This window comes from Pleurotus ostreatus (genome assembly GCF_014466165.1).
Source record: "Pleurotus ostreatus strain PC9 chromosome Unknown scaffold_1, whole genome shotgun sequence".
Classification (NCBI taxonomy): Eukaryota; Fungi; Basidiomycota; class Agaricomycetes; order Agaricales; family Pleurotaceae; genus Pleurotus; species Pleurotus ostreatus.
This window is the reverse complement of record NW_023503156.1, coordinates 1,129,878-1,147,661: the sequence shown is the minus strand read 5'-3', so window position 1 is coordinate 1,147,661 and position 17,784 is coordinate 1,129,878. Positions and strand designations below refer to the sequence as shown.

General features: G+C 50.7%; 6 protein-coding genes across 6 annotated transcripts; 4 read left to right on the top strand and 2 right to left on the bottom strand.

Annotated features, from left to right (window-relative positions):
* Positions 1–121: 121 nt before the first annotated feature.
* Positions 122–1,731, bottom strand: PC9H_000382 (uncharacterized protein; the record flags this gene model as incomplete). Its single annotated transcript, XM_036770040.1, has 4 exons — positions 122–355; positions 408–898; positions 956–1,485; positions 1,544–1,731. The coding sequence occupies 4 exons, from the start codon at positions 1,729–1,731 to the stop codon at positions 122–124; spliced, it is 1,443 nt and encodes a 480-aa protein (XP_036635885.1).
* Positions 1,732–1,872: 141 nt separating this feature from the next.
* PC9H_000381 (uncharacterized protein) lies at positions 1,873–3,939 on the bottom strand (the record flags this gene model as incomplete). The annotated part of the gene is made up of 3 exons (XM_036770039.1): positions 1,873–3,361; positions 3,415–3,650; positions 3,712–3,939. 3 exons carry the CDS (start codon positions 3,937–3,939, stop codon positions 1,873–1,875), a joined length of 1,953 nt encoding a protein of 650 aa, XP_036635884.1.
* Positions 3,940–4,306: 367 nt separating this feature from the next.
* PC9H_000380 (uncharacterized protein) lies at positions 4,307–5,866 on the top strand (the record flags this gene model as incomplete). The annotated part of the gene is made up of 8 exons (XM_036770038.1): positions 4,307–4,424; positions 4,488–4,714; positions 4,770–4,829; positions 4,883–5,109; positions 5,162–5,177; positions 5,233–5,393; positions 5,445–5,493; positions 5,546–5,866. 8 exons carry the CDS (start codon positions 4,307–4,309, stop codon positions 5,864–5,866), a joined length of 1,179 nt encoding a protein of 392 aa, XP_036635883.1.
* A 440-nt stretch (positions 5,867–6,306) lies between these two features.
* Positions 6,307–12,152, top strand: VPS15 (Serine/threonine-protein kinase; the record flags this gene model as incomplete). Its single annotated transcript, XM_036770037.1, has 17 exons — positions 6,307–6,404; positions 6,456–6,580; positions 6,631–6,751; positions 6,804–7,308; positions 7,364–7,798; positions 7,847–7,934; positions 7,987–8,204; positions 8,257–8,496; positions 8,547–8,850; positions 8,900–9,043; positions 9,096–9,241; positions 9,300–9,466; positions 9,520–9,630; positions 9,685–10,379; positions 10,434–10,976; positions 11,029–11,851; positions 11,906–12,152. The coding sequence occupies 17 exons, from the start codon at positions 6,307–6,309 to the stop codon at positions 12,150–12,152; spliced, it is 5,010 nt and encodes a 1,669-aa protein (XP_036635882.1).
* Positions 12,153–13,184: 1,032 nt separating this feature from the next.
* Positions 13,185–14,316, top strand: PC9H_000378 (uncharacterized protein; the record flags this gene model as incomplete). Its single annotated transcript, XM_036770036.1, has 5 exons — positions 13,185–13,511; positions 13,559–13,678; positions 13,731–14,093; positions 14,148–14,231; positions 14,284–14,316. 5 exons carry the CDS (start codon positions 13,185–13,187, stop codon positions 14,314–14,316), a joined length of 927 nt encoding a protein of 308 aa, XP_036635881.1.
* A 391-nt stretch (positions 14,317–14,707) lies between these two features.
* THS1 (threonyl-tRNA synthetase) lies at positions 14,708–17,416 on the top strand (the record flags this gene model as incomplete). Its single annotated transcript, XM_036770035.1, has 11 exons — positions 14,708–14,842; positions 14,896–14,977; positions 15,035–15,168; positions 15,224–15,553; positions 15,605–15,997; positions 16,048–16,078; positions 16,128–16,426; positions 16,475–16,612; positions 16,668–17,009; positions 17,077–17,206; positions 17,259–17,416. 11 exons carry the CDS (start codon positions 14,708–14,710, stop codon positions 17,414–17,416), a joined length of 2,172 nt encoding a protein of 723 aa, XP_036635880.1.
* Between the last annotated feature and the right edge of the window lie 368 nt (positions 17,417–17,784).

Here is a 17,784-nt window from a genome sequence, read left to right as displayed (position 1 = left end):
CGTTCAACGGAGCAAGTGGAATTGTAATGGTAGGAAACGTACCAACAGCACAAGCCCTACGTAGTAAGGCTACCTGCGATTTGAGTGGATCCTGGATAGAACAGTCAATAGCGTTTTGAAATCAAACAGGGTCATAGCGAAACCACGAAGGGTGTTGAGAATAGAGCGAGGAAGCAAACACATGGACGCTGGGTATACTTTGCGCAACGATCTTTGTGGCTTCTTCGTCAAATTCTGGGGCCAAGTCCGGTAGTCTAGCATAACCAATGACGAGTTGTTCGACCTTCCATTCGAGATATTTTCTCTTAGACATGTCGACTTTCCAGCCATTGGAACACGCAAGCGCGGGAATAGCCTAGTGAGTGCGTTTCAAATCATGGGCAGTTATACAGCGAGGCGGTACTAACGACTTGTGGGATATTTGACTCGCCTAGCACACAGTGCAAGGACAATAGCTTCAAGGACGGATAACGGGTTGATAGCGTATCGAGGAACGGAGGTGTTATGGTGTTAACATGGAGGTGAAGCGACCGAAGTAGCGAATTGGAATAAGACAAGGGATTTAGGGTGAACGCAGCAGATGCAATCAAGACTTCATCAGCCGGCATGAAGTAGCCTGAAATTGCGAGCTTTTCGAGCCTATCCAAAGGAAAGAACGTGGTTCTGAGGAGGTTGACTATTTGCGGTAAGAAATCCACCGTTCGCAATGAAAGTTCCGTCAACGCCACAAAGGATGTGTGTGCGAATAGGTTGGTCAGGTGGTCCGTAGTACGAACTTCGTAATCAAGTTCGGTTATCTGGCCACTGTGGCACTCGAGGAATCGCGCGACCTGGGGGATTTCCAAAGATGAAGGTTCGGCGACTTGAAGCGCTAGTTCCTCCAGATGTTCAAGATGAGCTTTGGAATAAGCAATGCGCGTAAGCACCCTAGAGTAAACTGTATAGGGTCACTCACGTAACGCAGGTGTTCCTTTTGACATTGACGCCGCGCTGTATGGATACTCTAACCACGAGAGATCCAAGGAACGAATGTGGTCTTTGACGCTGTCCATGAATTGGGGAAAGTTATCGATGCCTCCCTCTGCCAAGACCCACGACGAAGGAGGAAACCGAAAGTCTAGTCTTAAGTGCTGTAGTGCGCGCAAATTCCGAGCGTTCTGAACCAGCGTGTCAAAGTACACGGGGGTCATCAGAAGACTGAGATTGCGCATTGAATCGCGAAGAAGCGGCCAAAGCGCTTGCAGGAAATCGGCTTGATGGTGGAATTCCAGACCACTTTGCCAGCGGAAGCAGCAATCCGTCAAGTCTTCGGCGTTTTCGACTATATACAAAAGAAGCTTGCGAATGTCGCGCGTGACGGCCACTGATGCATGCACTGGGCTCGACGTTTTGGGGGCCATCCACGGCAAGACATATGGCTCTTCCCTTGACAAAAAGGTCAGATCGATGTCCAAGCATCGAACATATTGAGCATAGCCGGAGTCCCTACAAGGCAATCTATGAGCCTAAACCTCCTTCCACCAAGCGTCAATCGATTACCCACCGGATATGCTGCAGGCGATCACAGGCACGTCGGGTTGCATGGGAGTTGACCGTAATCGATCTATATTTCGCTCTCAAGGCGCGTCGACTGAACAAGCGGTTGACTCCCAGAAGCTGGCGAACAACATCGTCAGGAACCCACCCGATGATGTTCACCCATAGCTCATCTGGAAGCTTGGCGACGGTCATAGCGAAGTGAGACGGTGCCAGAAGACGTTCAACATGGTCCAGATTACCGTCGACATATCAACAGTCCCACGCCCTTAGACCCATCACAAGTCTCACTGCAAGGTAAGACACCCTTGGATTTGTGGTATTCAAGTCGATATACTACGAGGAGTGGGAAGGCACTGAATAATCCGAGCGCATACCTTCGGCAAGACTTCTCGGGTCGACCACCCAAAGGGCCGCCAAGCCGTTCCCCTGAACCTCCTGAACCTCCTTACCAGTGCCCCTGGCATTGCGATCCCCTGCTATGTCTTCGCTGCTAGATACCCATATAGCGGCCTTATCACTTTCACTACCCGCGGGACCATCCAAGGCCACTTTATCCTCCTTCACTTCCACAGCGTTGTAATCTTCGGGCCGTAACACATCGGCAGCTATTGCAGTCTTCATTTCGCGTATAATGGCTTTCACACTTGATTTATTCGCCGTAAGAGTCGTCCAGCCCAACTCAGCACCCCATAGCAAGCTTTCAACCGTATGCGCGGTCAGCTTGGGGTTGGCTTTCGTGACTGCGGCGCGTTGAATCTCTTCCATGCCCAAATACTCAGGAACGGCGCGAGGATGGGGCATCGTCTCATGTGACAGAATGTGGCGGCAGGTTTGGCTGAGTATCTTGAAGAATGGAGGTAGTTCTCTCGGGATAGATGTCGACACAAAAGTGTTGGCGTCGGACTTGGAGGGGACGGCCGCAGGGAAGATGTGGATAGGGATGACGGGAATGAATGAAGGAGGGTAGCGCGAGTCTTGCCAGAACAACTTTTCTGCAGTATCAAGAGATGAAACATCGGTGGAAGTGAAGTTAGACGAAGGGAATAAAGCATGCGCGCGCCTCTTCTCGTTGACTCCGCCGATTTTCGATATTATTCGAATGCACCGATCACGGGCTTCTGGGGTGGTCCAGAATTGTAGATCACCCCGTGGGCGAGGTGGGTTTAATAGCTGTTCATGCATCTCCTGAAAAAGGCCTTTATACATTTCTTGGACGAGCTGGTTCGCTAGCGCGCGAGAGTGCTTGGACTCTCCTGAACTACTTCCTGTGGGGTCATCGCCGTTCTGTCCTTTGGTCTGCAAGAATTTCTTTCGCTCTTGTTTCCATTCGCGATAGCTTTGCGTAGGTATAAACCTTTCGTCCGCTTCGTCAACATTCGATGGCAGATGCGAGTGCGTCAGGTCGGACACAAGGGCGATCAAAATTGACAGATCGAGGTTGATAAACGGAGTCGGTTTGAAGGAGATGGGGTCTTCGGGCCGGGGTCGAGGCAACTTGACATCAGTTTGTTCCCCGAACTCCACTTCGATGTCCATTGCTTCGAGTAGTCGTACAGTTTGTGCTATTCGAGGGTCCGTGTCTGCGGTTGGCGACAAAGCCAATCGCGTCAAGCGCATGGTTATACGTGGCAAGGTATTTGATCCACCAAGGGGATTGGCTTTTGCAGCGTCCAGCAGGGAACGACCCATCCTAAGAACGGAATTATCGAGTTCGTTCTGAGCTAGACTTGGTTTAGCGGCATCGTCGTCGGATTCGTCCTCTGAGCTCGTTACATACGAGTCGATTTCACGGAATTCAGCAAGTAGACGTGAATTCTTGATACTGCGAAAGCAATCAGGATATTACGAACGGGTGAACGGATGAAAAAATCTAACGTATTGACGCGAATCCATCTCCGCCCATTATCGGCTACTACGTCCACTTTTACTGGGTTCTGCTTCTGGCGTACACCAGGCTTGCGATTCGATCCTCCTGAGGCGGTAGGCTGAAATGTCTTCATCACAGCCGTGACCGGGGTAGGTGCGCACAGCAGTTCGTTCCAAACCGATATAAGATACGGGGCATTGGTAGACAATGCAGGTAGATGCTTGCTCTCTGGGCTCTGGAGGAACTACTGGAGTTGCGAGCACGGTGAGATGAGACGACGATGACTCGGGGGATCCTTGTCTTACTTTCTCTAATGCCTCCAGATCCATCTGAATGGCGTCTCTCAGCTTCCTTATACCGGGGATCTGCTCAGGCTGAAGCCAATGGCTCTCCTCCGTTGGCTCAAAGTCCAGTGAAGTATCGATGATTGGTGGGCGGGGAGTCATTGGTCGGAACTCTGACACAAGGCTGCAAATATCCTTCAAAGTCTGGCGTAAAGCATGCAGTTCCGGATGGGCTGTATCGTTGGCCATAATGGTAGAGACGTAGTGTTTGCAGTGAGATGTTCCAACTTCCGTGCCGAGCATTGTCCCGAGGGCAGCACGTGGCAAGCGTGGGCACCAAATACTTGATGTGGTCGCAAGCAATCAAACCGGCCCTGCGGCCCTGGTATACGACCAATAACATCCTGAGTTGATTGCTCGGGACAATGCATCCTCTTTCCCCACTCAAGCGCGCGACATCATGATAGAAATCACTGGACGGGGTTTATACGCACTTTGTTAAATCGGGATGTTCTGGATCCTGGCAAAGAGAGATTCCGGATGCCACGTCCTTGTGGTACCACACGGCCTATCATGGCCTCATGAACGCCGATAAACTTCTATTCGAACAACAATCATGAAGAGCCCCCTCGCAGTGCTCGCGCTGCTGCCCATCCAATGTCTGGCGCAGTATTCGTTAATGCGAGATTACTCAGGGTCAGGCTTTTTCGACGCATGGAACTTCTTTGGCAATGGTACGTGCTTGCTGTCTGTCTTGGCTTACTTCCTGGTTCAAATTGTTCATTGACATTGTGCAGCCGATAACCTTACCAGTGGTGATTCATTTTACTTGGATCGAAGCGCGGCTGCTTCGCAGAAGCTTGCCTTCGTCAATGATGCGGGGAATGCAGTCATCAGAGTTGATAACTTCACTAACGTCGCCCTCAATGAGAAGCGAAACTCGATCAGAGTGGAGTCCAAAGATCTGTACGATGTGGGGAGTCTATGGATTATCGATGCAGTTCACATTCCCTTTGGATGCTCGGTTTGTTTATCATCGTTCTATACGACGAAGCTTACTGATACCACTCATCCCAAAGGTATGGCCTGCATTCTGGTCAAAAGGCGACAACTGGCCGTTCGGAGGTGAAATTGATATAGTTGGTTTTGTCCCCTTCGCATGTATCTCCATTATTGCTCACCGTGAGGACAGATAGAAGGGATAAACCGTCTCTCCCGGAATCAGATTGCTCTCCATACCGTCCGTGGCTGCACAAAATTTGACGCGCCGGGGGAACAAATAGGACAAACGCTCGGTAAAGATTGCTCTATCGGCGCAGGATGCGTGACCGCCGAATCCAAGCCAAATAGTTATGGGCAGGCATTCGCGGACAACGGCGGCGGCGTGTTTGCGACGCAGTTTGATACCTCTGGGGTCTAGTACGTTATGCGTTCCTATAAGTGCCTTGATAGCATGCTAAGTTCATTTCAGTGTTTGGTACTGGCCGGTATGTTGTACAATAGCCCTTTCGCATGCGGCGATTCATAAACTCTTCGCATTAGCGTTCCGCCATTCCCGCTAGCATCCGGTCGGCCAGTAAGACTAACATGACTCTCGCGGACTGGGGACTGCCTACAGCGGCATATCCGTCCAACTCATGCGACATCCCGAAATTCTTTACTGCACAACGACTCGTCCTTAATATCGCGCTATGCGGTGTCTGGTGAGTGCAATTCAGCTTCAATCCTTTTCTACCCAATTCAATTCCGCACAGGGCCGGTGTTCCGAATATCTACAAATCTACCTGCGGCGATGGCATCTGTGTACGTTTCTCTTCCATCGCTCGAAGTAAATAAAGACTGATTGATTGATTAGTACAACGACAATGTTGTAGGGCCGGGTAGTCCGCGCTACGATAATGCGTACTTTGAGATCCCCTACATCCGAACATATACAGCAACGGCCGCGGCGGCAAACGCGCCTACAAGCACTAGCACCAGCACTATCATTGTTACCCAAAGCGCTACGCTAGCTAGTGATGCTCAAAACTCGCCCACCCTCGCCAATAGTCAGAGCGCGGCCACAGCGGACCCTCAACCCGGTGGCGTAGCTGCATCGTCTGCTTCTCGCTTATATACCCCGCATCTTCACGCTGCACTTCTTCATTTGCTAGCTTTCTGCGTTGCTTTCTTTTAACTTCTTTGGGTTCGATGGGACTTTATTTTGCTGGGACTGGTGATCTTTTCTTCGGAACAGTTTTCTGTTGTTTGTTATAGACTATGTAGCTTTCTTTAGTGATGGAACGGACACTTACTCTTCTGCTTGGACTTCGATCTTGAATTAGCTTCATTTGCTAGAATTAGTATGCCCTCCTTATCCATAATGCTTGTTGTACGAGGTTGCAAACATTTCAAAGTGAAAATATACATGATTGGGATTGTCTAAGTAATCTCCGCAGTGTCTCGTTCAAATATGCCCATTGGAGCGCCAACTGGCTATGGGCAGGAAAGGGGACAATATAGGGGACAACAGGAGAAAGAGCCACTTTAGGCAAGATCGGGTTCGTGACCTTCCCAAGTAACCAGTGGCTTGAATGGACTACGCCTACTGTTTCTCTTGAACACCTTCCTCAAGCGATGGGGAACGTACACTCCGGTACCAATCTCACACGCACCGCAGGAGCGCTGGACTCTTTCGTTGCAGAACTTGGAGGAGATATAATATACGACAAGAGGTACGGAATGCACCAGCGTCTGAGGGCTCCTAATCAATCTCCGTTCTGCAGCCTTGGGGCACCGAGATTCTTGAAGACAGTGAAATGCCGGCATCGAAACGGGCCTCTTGTGGTGAAGATATTCATCAAGCCAGATCCTGGGATTAGCCTGAGGAACTATACGCGTCGGTTGAAAGGTACGCCTGGTCTGCGCAATGGATGATCTTATTGACTGACCGCGATGCAGTGGAAAGAGAGGCCCTTGCAGAAATTCCCAACGTGTACAACTACCAAGTCTTTGCTGAAAATGATAGAGCGGGCTATATTATTCGACAGTGGATTGCTAGTAATCTATATGATAGAATAAGGTGCGTGGTCATATTATCAACTTGTGCGCTTCAACTTGAGAGGAATACACAGTACTCGCCCCTTCTTGACTTCTGTTGAGAAGAAATGGATAGCGTTCCAACTCCTTACCGCACTTCGAGATGCGCGGAATCGCAAGACCTCGCATGGTGACATCAAGTCAGAGAATATTCTCGTCACGTCCTGGAACTGGGTTTACCTCACTGACTTCGCGTCGTACAAACCAACATACCTCCCCCTGGATGACCCCTCCGATTTCTCCTTTTTCTTTGATACTTCTGGCCGACGCACATGCTATATCGCGCCCGAGAGGTTCTACACGGCTGCAGACAACCCAGAGATCAGCGCGAAGAAGTCTCGGTTAGCCATCGATGACAGTGAAGGCAAGCGGGATGGAAAGGTAACAGAAGCCATGGATTGCTTCAGCGCGGGTTGCGTTATAGCTGAGTTATTCCTGGAAGGCGCCGCTCTATTTACTTTGAGCCAGTTGTTCAAGTACAGAGAAGGCGAATACAATGTCGATCCTCATCTATCGAATATTGAAGAAGAGGGTGTTCGAGTGAGTATCTCGAGCTACGACCGCTTCCCAGAACTTAGTGTCCGCTGGACAGTAGGACATCATCAAGCAAATGATTAACCTCGATCCGTCTGCTCGCCCGACCTTTGACACCTTGCTTCACAATTCGAGGGGGACAGTTTTTCCAGAATGCTTTTACTCCTTCCTTCATAACTATGTCTCCTCCATCAATGAGCTTCCCCCAGTCCAAACCGTTCCTCCTTCCGTCGTAGGCACGCCGAACCCAAACGCCCCACCGTCATCTATATCCTCCAATACCTCCTTCAATCGAGCTGGCACCACGGCGGACCCACCGACTGCTAATTCATCGTCGCATGCTGCCCTTCCCAACGATTCGGATAGACGAATAGAACGAATATGGGCCGACTACGAAAGCATTGAACCCTACATTATGGTCGAGAATGTAGATGAGACTATCATGGACGTCAAAGTAGAGTATGGATCGTCTGCTATGCCGTATAAGCCATTCCAGGTCCGTACCTCTTCACTACGCCCGTGCATCATACTCAATGAACGATAGGACATCTTACCTGTCGAACTGTGTATTCCCAATCACCCATCAAAGTTGCAACCGTCCCCATCTACCGGCCGCTATGCTGCGACAGAAGGTAAGCTTGGAAAGGTTATGAGTTGCGTGTCCTGCTTGACATTGGGATGTAGACGGCCCTGCGTTGATTATCCTAGCCATCGTCACCGCCCACTACCGGAATTGCTACCTTCCTAGCTCCAAGTTACACGCTCTGGACATACTCATGGCCCTATCACCCCATCTTACCGACGAAGCAAAGCTAGATCGGATGGTTCCCTATATCGTGGACATCCTACACGATGAGTCTCCCCCCGTCAGGTCCGCGGCGCTTAGAACCTTGATACAAGTGGTGAGTAGGGTTCCATGTGGATACGCTCAACAGCATCTAACCGTTCTGATAGCTCATGCTCGTTGCCGTCATTACGCCATCGAATGCCGCCATATTTCCGGAGTACATCATTCCGAACATTAGGCATCTAGTCCAAGATCCTGAAGTGTCTGTCCGATGTACATATGCGCAATGCATAGTGCAATTGGCGGATACAGCTGTTCGGTATCTTGAAATGGGGCAAGCCCTTAGAGCCCATGGGACTTTCAAGCTGTCCGCCGAAGCTCAAGAATATGACCACGCTAATTCCGAGGTCTGTAACGTATGTGTTGTGCTGTCAATTATATACTGATGTCCCAGCAGCTCTCGTATGACGCAAGCATGCAAGATTTACAGGCAACCATACAAGAGCATCTCTCTGCGCTACTAATGGACCCTTCCAGCGTGGTTAAACGAGCGGTACTACATAACATCTCTCCCCTCTGCATCTTTTTAGGACGCCAGAAAACGAACGATGTCCTCTTGAGCCATATGATCACGTACCTGAATGGTCGGGACTGGCTTTTGCGGTATGCCTTCTTTGATAGTATCGTGGACGTAGCTGCCTGCGCTGGAGGGAGGAGCTTAGAGGAGTACATACTGCCTCTGATGATACAAGCGCTCTCAGGTAGGGTTCATCTCAGGTATTTTGTATTCAGCAAGCTCACCTGCTCTAGATGTGGAAGAGTCAGTAGTCGCCAAAGTTCTCGCCGCCCTCACTAGTCTATGTGAACTTGGGCTTTTCCAGAAAATGAGGATCTGGGAACTTATGAGCGCCACTCTCGGTTTCTTGTATCATCCTAATATATGGATACGACAAGGTAAGAAACCAAAAACCTTTTCCGCGTGAAGTTGACTATAACAATAAACTAGGTGCTGCCGCATTTATGTCTTCGGCAGCGAAGCACCTTCCGCGAAGCGATGTTTGGTGCATACTGTACCCATCACTACGATACTTCCTTAAATCCGACGTAGTCGTCATTGATGAATCAAGTCTACTGACGGCCATGAAACCTCCTGTAGGCCAAGGTCGAGCCTCTGTCCGATGATGCTTTACTGACGAATTCTTTGATATAGCTCCCAAGGCAACTTTTCGATGCCTCAGTGCAATGGGCCATGAAAGCTGATAAGAGCAGCTTTTGGCGAGGAAACCGTCGTGTGCCCACAAGAACTGAATCACCAAGAGAGAGTATGATCGCCACGAGGAGGACCGGAACCTCAACACCCAGAAGTAGGTCTGATGAGTAAGCTTGTCTATACCGTTCATCCCATAGATCAGCACTGATACTACTCGCAGCGACGATGCACAGTTGAAGAAACTCCAGAACATGGGCATGACTTCGGCAGATGAAGCGAAATTACTTGCAATGAGGGATTACATCCTCAAGCTCGCGAACGCGATATCTAGGTGCGCCTCCTCGTAATTTGCCGATTGGAGCCGACCTCATTGTCGGTCAAACAGCTTCTCTTCGAGACTGATATTTGAACCTGAATCAGACAAGGGGTTGAAAACCATTAGCAACGTCGAACTGCAAAAGCTGGGTGTGGTTCCGCGCACTGTATTTCTCAAAGCCCGCTCAGACAACTCCGGCGCTCGCATTTTGCGCTCGCCCACTCCCCGGTCAAGGAAGCCTACCTACGAATTCTCCTCTACTTCTAGGACGCCAATTCTCAGTCCTCGTCTCACTAGTCGCACTATTGACAGTCCATCCGGTGCCCCTTTCGAGGACCTGCGGCGCAGACTTGCCACTATCAATGGATCCGCTTCCTCGCTCAACGTACCCCACCTCAACCGCGAGTCGCGTTCTTCGACTTCTCCTCCGACCGTGACGAATATGCCCCAAGGATCCCTCCCGCCCTCTTCTCCATCGCTCACCGACCGGCCAGGCAGTCCTACCGAATCGGTCGTTTCGACATCAACGTCAGCGCCTTTCCATCCCATTAGTCGCATGCAAATAGGTGGAACCGATGGTCAGAAAGCGGCGCCGGCCGTTGGTTCCTTCAAGACGAATGTATCGGGCGTTCTTGAGGCACATTCAAAGTTATTCCCGGACGGGTCGCCTGTGCCTTCTGGGAGGACATCTCCGTTGTCGGTCGCCGGCACCTCTCGGGGGACTCAGCCCCGACTCCCTCCTTTGCTTCCCACAGGCAATCCTGGTGCGTATGCGAATGATAGGCGCAGTTTCCAAATTTCTAAGCATCTGGGTGTAGAGATTCTAGAACCAGGAATAAGCAATTTGCTGGAAAATCTGTTCTTAGACAATCAGTCAGATTATCAACAAGACTTCGGTCCCAGAGTTCACGAGGGTCCAGTACGAAGGCGAAATGCAGTCCGACATGGTTACCCCCTCCGAGAAGGCTCCTCGCGTCGGCTTGACGCCGCGCTCATCGCCAATCTGACTTCTCATTCCGATGCTGTGACTGGATTCGCTGTCTCCCCCGACCACATGTTTTTCGTGTCCGCTTCTGATGATAAGACAGTGAAAGTATGGGACACCGCGCGACTGGAGCGTAACGTCACAAGCAAGCCACGGCATACCTATGGGCAGCATCATGCCCGAGTCAAGTCCGTTTGCATCCTGGAAGGGTTCCACTGTTTTGCGAGCGCTGCCGATGACGGTAGTCTGCATATTGTCCGTGTCGATATCACCCAGACGGGTGCGTTGCCAAAATACAACAAACTCCAGGTTGTTCGGGAGCACAGAGTTGACAATGTCGGCGAATATATTACTTGCATGCATCAGTATAATACCGGTACGTGGGCCGAGATCCTTCAAGCTTGCGCTATTATTGATGCTTGCCTTAGAAACAACATCGAACCTAGTTTACGCGACAACTCATTCGACAATTGCCATCTTAGACCTTTTTACGATGAAAATATTGCAAACGATGGCTAACCCACGCCATTACGGGCCGATCACTTGTTTGTGTATAGATCGCAAGCGATCATGGATCATCGCAGGCACTTCAACCGGGGTACTCACCCTCTGGGATAAACGGTTTGGGTTGCTAGTGAAAAGCTGGCACGTAGGGGTCTCAAGCAATGGTCGGTCAGTGCGTGTTCACCAATGCGTCGTGCACCCGACAAAGGGCCGGGGGAAATGGATCATTGTCGCCATGGAGGCGTCCCGGCGTAACAGTGACAAGAGCGCAACTACTCTCCTAGAGGTCTGGGACATAGAGAAATCTGCACTTGTGGAAAGCTTTTTGACCCGGAGTACGTCGGGAGCAGCTGAAGACCTGCCGGAGCCAAGCGACGTCAACGGGGCGGACGCCGAGACCAGTCCGGCTGCAGCCATCGCAGCTCTTGTGAAATCTCGTCAGATGGGAAATGATACCTCGGGAACCAAGCCAAGATCTTCGCTACAGCGCGATGAGTTATTATTCACACCTGCGCCGGACGTACGCGCTCTCATCACTGGCGTTGACTTCGGTGGGTACTCACATAGGTCGGATATGACCGCCGGACCGACAGATGTCCGAACGTCTCCACGAGCGGTTGGGCGGGGATTCATCATCAGTGGGTCGGAGGATAGGAAGATACGGTTGTGGGACTTGAGCAAGCTGGATCGCACTTTCGTCCTGAGCGGTCTGGAATCGGAGAATGACGCAGACAAACCATCCTACAGGTATGGGTCACCTCTCCCCTAAATGTCTATGAACTCAATGCCGCTCCATCTCAGTTCTGTTCCAACTGGCCCAGTAGCATCATACGTTGAGACATGGCCCGTCCCGGCAAGCGGTCACAACAATCGGCCCGCCCAGCGAATATCGTTGATCACGCAGAACCAACAAAATCTGTTGAAGGCTCATCAAGATGTTATCACCGCGCTTGCATGCATAGACTCGCCCTTCAAAGGGGGTATCGTTAGCGGAGACCGTGCTGGTGTCATCAAAGTTTGGAGAGTGGAAATAGCTGCAGACCAGTAAACTGCAGGCCAGTAATTCAGTATATATTCTAGACGTTCATATATTGAGCCCTGAATCCCATTCCATGTCGAACCTTTGAATACCAGACGACTTCAAGTTTCCTTAAGCTTTGAAAAGAATATCGGCTCCTCGCTGGACTTCAGCGCTTTCAAGTCTTCACGCGATCGCTCGGCGTGCGCCGAACCCCGACCAAACAAACAAACGATCGTCACGTTGAACGTTGAACACGCTCCGAGCGCACCGCTCGGCCACTGCTCGCCTCCTTTCGCTCTCTGACCAAAGCCCGACGCGATGAGCAAAGTCGTATTCGGTTCGTACAGCTATCACCGCTACCGGAACAGCGACTGACTTTGGTTTCGTAGTGGGCAATGTGCCCTATAACATGGCAGAGGCATGTTCCGATCATTTACAATCCGTACCAGGATATTTGTTTCTACGGGACTGACTGGGACATCCAGGAACAACTTATCGACGTCTTCAAGTCGGTGGGACAAGTGGTTGGATTTAGGTATTGTGTCTGTTCCCAGGCAGCGTGTAATGCAATTGGCAACTTATTCTCCGTTTCGTCTGGGTGACTTGTAGACTGGTTTTCGACCGAGACACCGGAAAGCCAAAAGGCTACGGATTCTGTGAATTTGCTGGTACAGAGTTCATTGTCATATATGTGGCGTACGCAGTGGGCTGACTTGATTATGCATTCTCCCTCAATCCCCTCGCATCACACGAACCATAAACACCAATGCGTGCTTGAATCAACGTCGTGAATCATATCATATTGCGACACGCGGATGTTATTGCAAATGATATAAACTGAACAACCTCAATCGCCGCTGCGCTCGTCAACCGTGCGCTTCAAATTGTTCGCAATCCCACCCGAATCACAAATGCTTTACTTGCACCCTGCGAATGCCATGGAAATGATATGGAATGAACAACGCTGATCGTCGCCACCACCGAATACTTGCCGACACCCGCCCGCTTCACACTATTCACGATATACCCTTACAATACTATGAAGATCACGAGACCGCGATGTCTGCAGTACGCAATCTTAACAACACAGACGTTGGGGGAAGACCACTACGGATCGACTTGGCCGACTCGGATCCGTTCCTTGAAGGCAAGACGACCGTGCGTGGCGAAATAGTCGATGGGGGGATGCCTGGACCGTCTGAAAATAGGTGGCGGTCTGACGATCGACGAGGGGATGATAGAAACCGCAGAGACCCGAATGCATTTTTATCAGGTTTACCCACAGGAGTGGCCGTGCCCCCCGGGCAGACTTCTCTTGACGTTATTAGCAACGTACTCGCAAACATGGCTCCAAATTCGCTTGTTGAAGTGCTTGCCCAGATGAAGGTCGGTGCCCGATCGCTCATTGTTGCATTTCGTTGACGTCTGGTTAGGCGTTCGTTATTAATCACCCCGACCAAGCTAGGGCGTTACTCGTTGCTCACCCCCAATTGGCATATGCGTTATTCCAGGCATTAGTACTAAACAACATCGTCGACCCAGCAATATTACAGGTTAGTATACGCACTTTTGGTAGCAATTTCTACGCTCACCGAAGCACCGCAGCGCATGTTGAGTGCAACCACATCTGGATCGGCTGCACCTCCGCCACCACAGGCACCCTCAGCACCAGCCGTTCCTCCCCACGTACCACACATGCCCCCGCCTCCCCATCTCCCAAACTTTCCCCCGCAACACCAACCTTACGCCGCGCCGCAAATGCCTCCAGCCTCGACACCCAGATACCCTCCCCCACCTCCAATGCCAGTGCCTCCGCCATCAGCAATGTTTGCGCACCAGCCACCGCTGCAACAACCAGCGCCGCAGATCTCACCGTACTATCGCCCGCCTCCGCCCGCCCCGTCGGCAACGCCCCCCGCTCGTGCGCCTCAGGTCCCTGCACTACCAGATATGGACGAAGCCCAGAAAGTAAGATAGCGCGCAGGGATTTGTGATTGATTACTAACTGTGCTCGTTGCGTAGAACATGTTATTGCAAGTCCTCAGCATGACTCAAGAACAAATAAATGCCCTACCACCGACGGAGCGCAATGCCATCCAACAGCTGGTTCGTCCTCACCTTCACTCCCCTTCATTGTGATGCTTACTTCTCCTATTAGCGGAGTCAACTTGGCGGTGGCATTCCTACATGATTCGTTTAATTTCATACTCGCTTTCTATCTTCCTATATTCGCTAGTAAATTATTGCAGCACAAACGAACATTCCTTTGATAGCATCCTACGCATTGCATCTTGCATTTTTACGGTATATAGTTGTGGACTGAGTCCTGTCATATAAATGCCAACCAAAGCCCCCTTGTGCGAGATCAAGAAAGATAAGATGAGATTCGGGACGTTCACGCTTCAAAAAGAACAGCTCACGCGCGAAGTGATTGGCATGATATGACTCGTGACCGATAATCGATGATTCAATTTCGTGTTCTTCAGCGGTATCATCTTCGCTGGAACAGAATCTCCTCTCGCCACGTCTACAGATTGTCTGGTGCTCCCACCGCGTTGCCCCCCAGGTTCCTTTCGACAGCCATGGCGACACCAGTAGCGTCCTCGTCCGCACCCGCAGAAACACCAGCTCTTCAGGGGCCCCATCCTGGACAAGAGAAGCCAAAAGGCAAGGACAAGAAGGCTAAAGACGTCGCAACCGCTGCACACCCTCTAGAGGCGAGTCACCGGCACCGCTCGCTTTCTGCACCGAGTTCTGACTATGTATCCAGCTTAACCCTCCCCCTGCCTTCTTCGATCACCGGTTGAAGATATTCGAAAAGCTGAAGGCCGAATACGATGAGTTCGTTAAAGGTATGGACTCTCTAGGTTGTTGTGATTTTCTGGCATTGAATGGTTTGGGCCAATTAGCGCAACCACGCGAGGAAATCATTGTGACTATGCCAGACGGATCGGAGCGCAAGGGCCAGAGCTGGGAGACGAGTCCTATGGATATTGCGAAGGAAGTATCCAAGTCTCTATCCGAACGAGTTGTCATCGCGAAGGTACGTTCAAACCCTTGCGCGTTTTTTAGGGAGGACCGATACTTATCGGGCTCAGGTTGACGGTGACCTCTGGGATTTAGAGAGGCCGCTGGAAAAGTCATGCTCGCTACAACTACTTGATTTTGAACACCCCGAAGGAAAGCGCGTATTTTGGCATTCCTCGGCCCATGTTCTCGGAGAGGCTGCCGAACGGCACTACGGATGCCATCTGTGCATCGGCCCCCCAACGGACGACGGCTTCTTCTACGAAATGGCCATTGAGGACAGGGCCGTATCGAGTGCGGACTACCCCGCGCTTGAGAAGGTGTCCGAACTTGCGGTGAAGCAGAAGCAGAAATTCGAGCGGCTAGTAGTGCCCAAGGAGACGCTCCTCGAGATGTTCGCCGTAGGTCTCCCTTCCATTCTCTCTCCGAGATAAAATCTAAGTCGCGTTCAGTATAACAAATACAAGAAACATCTCATCGAGAGCAAAATCCCCGACGGCACATCGACGACTGTCTACCGCTGCGGACCTATGGTTGACCTCTGCGTCGGGCCCCACATCCCGCACACAGGAAAGATTAAGGCGTTCATGGTCACGAAGAACTCCGCATCGTACTTCCTCGGCGACGCGAACAACGACTCTCTGCAGCGGATATACGGGATTTCATTTCCAGACAAGAAGCAATTGACGGATTACAAGGCGTTCCTTGCGGAGGCTGCGAAACGCGACCATCGGAAAATCGGCAAAGAGCAAGAGTTGTTCTTCTTCAATGACCATAGTCCGGGAAGCGCTTTCTTCTTGCCCCACGGGACGCGAATTTACAATGCTCTCGTTGATCTGATGCGAGTACGTAGAACTGTTGAAAACATATGTACTGCCTCTGACGATCTATATAGACGGAATACTTCAAACGTGGCTACCAAGAAGGTATTCTTTTCCGTCGCCTATATACTTGAAATTAATACTCGACGTACAGTGATTTCCCCCAACATGTTCAGCAGCAAGCTCTGGGAAACCTCCGGCCACTGGCAGAACTACAAAGACGACATGTTCACTCTTGACATTGAGAAGGAGAAATGGGGGTTGAAACCCATGAACTGCCCTGGGCATTGTCTTATCTTCGATTCGAGGGATCGCAGCTACAAGGAACTCCCTATCCGAATGGCCGAATTCGGAATTCTGCATCGTAATGAAGCGTCGGGTGCGCTTACAGGGTTAACTCGTGTGCGACGATTTGTGCAAGATGATACACATATCTTCTGTATGCCAGAACAGGTACAATCGTTCATTCAAGTTCGAATCAGCCGTTGACCGTCTATAAAGCTAGAGGATGAGATTCAAGCACTTTTCGATTTCATGGAACGTATTTACGGCCTCTTTGGATTTGATTTCCACCTCGAGCTCTCCACACGCCCCGATAACTACCTTGGTACTGTGGAAACCTGGGACGCTGCTGAAGCGGTATGTTTCCATTCACTTCCATCTCATCTCAACTCGAACGCAGCGTTTTCTGTAGCAACTGAAGAAAGCATTGGAAAAGCAATACCCTGGTAAATGGGAATTGAATCCCGGAGACGGTGCCTTCTACGGGCCAAAAATCGACATCACCATCCGGGACGCCCTCCGCCGATCATTCCAGTGTGCCACCATCCAACTTGACTTCCAACTCCCCGAACGGTTCAACCTGAAGTACCGCTCGGCGGACGAACAGGCCCTCACACGCCCCGTTATCATTCATCGTGCGATTCTGGGGAGTTTGGAGCGATTTATCGCTATTATTACAGAGCATCTTGCGGGGAAATGGCCGTTTTGGCTATCTCCGAGACAGGTGCTGGTCATTCCTGTCGCTGCGCCCTACGTGAGTCACCATCATCATGGCTTCATACGACGATGATAATGATCTCTGTCTATCAACGATCTGATAGAAAGACTACGCTGCCGAAATAGCGGAGAGACTCACGAATCTCGGGCTACATGCCGACGTCGACAACGGGGACAATACCCTCCCAAAGAAGGTCCGTAACGGGGAGATCGCTCAGTATAATTTCATTTTTGGTGAGCAAGCGCCGGTTCTTTAGAGATATGGACCGCTAACAACTATATATAGTCGTTGGCCAACAAGAACTAGACGGTAGATCAGTGAATGTGCGCAATCGAGACGACGTTGGGACCAAGGCTCGCGCTGAGGATATCCCGTTGGACACTATCATAGAAAAGTTGATGTCGCTGAAGAATAACAAGAGCATGAGTAACAAGCTAGTTTAGCTTTTGTATATAATGTTTCCATGTATTCGACATCGGGTTTTGTGCCTCCTATGGGGTGAAAGGACACAAGTTGTGTATCAAAGGGCGCCCTTTTGTAACGTTGGCATCGTCGTCACAGGTGTAACGGATTCGGTAGTATATCGCTGTATAGGAGAACCACAGATTGATTGATGCGGCGCGGGCATGGGACGCTTACTATATTAGATGACCCCCTCCGCGAAGTACGAAGAGCTCTGGAGTTTGTCGGAGCACGGTCGAAGTGCAGAGTCGGACAGACTAGTCAACGCAACTAATGGCCATAAGCTTCAAAGTCCGCGGCGAGTGACCAGCGTCTACTAACCCACTGTCTCTTGGACTCTCGTTTGTTC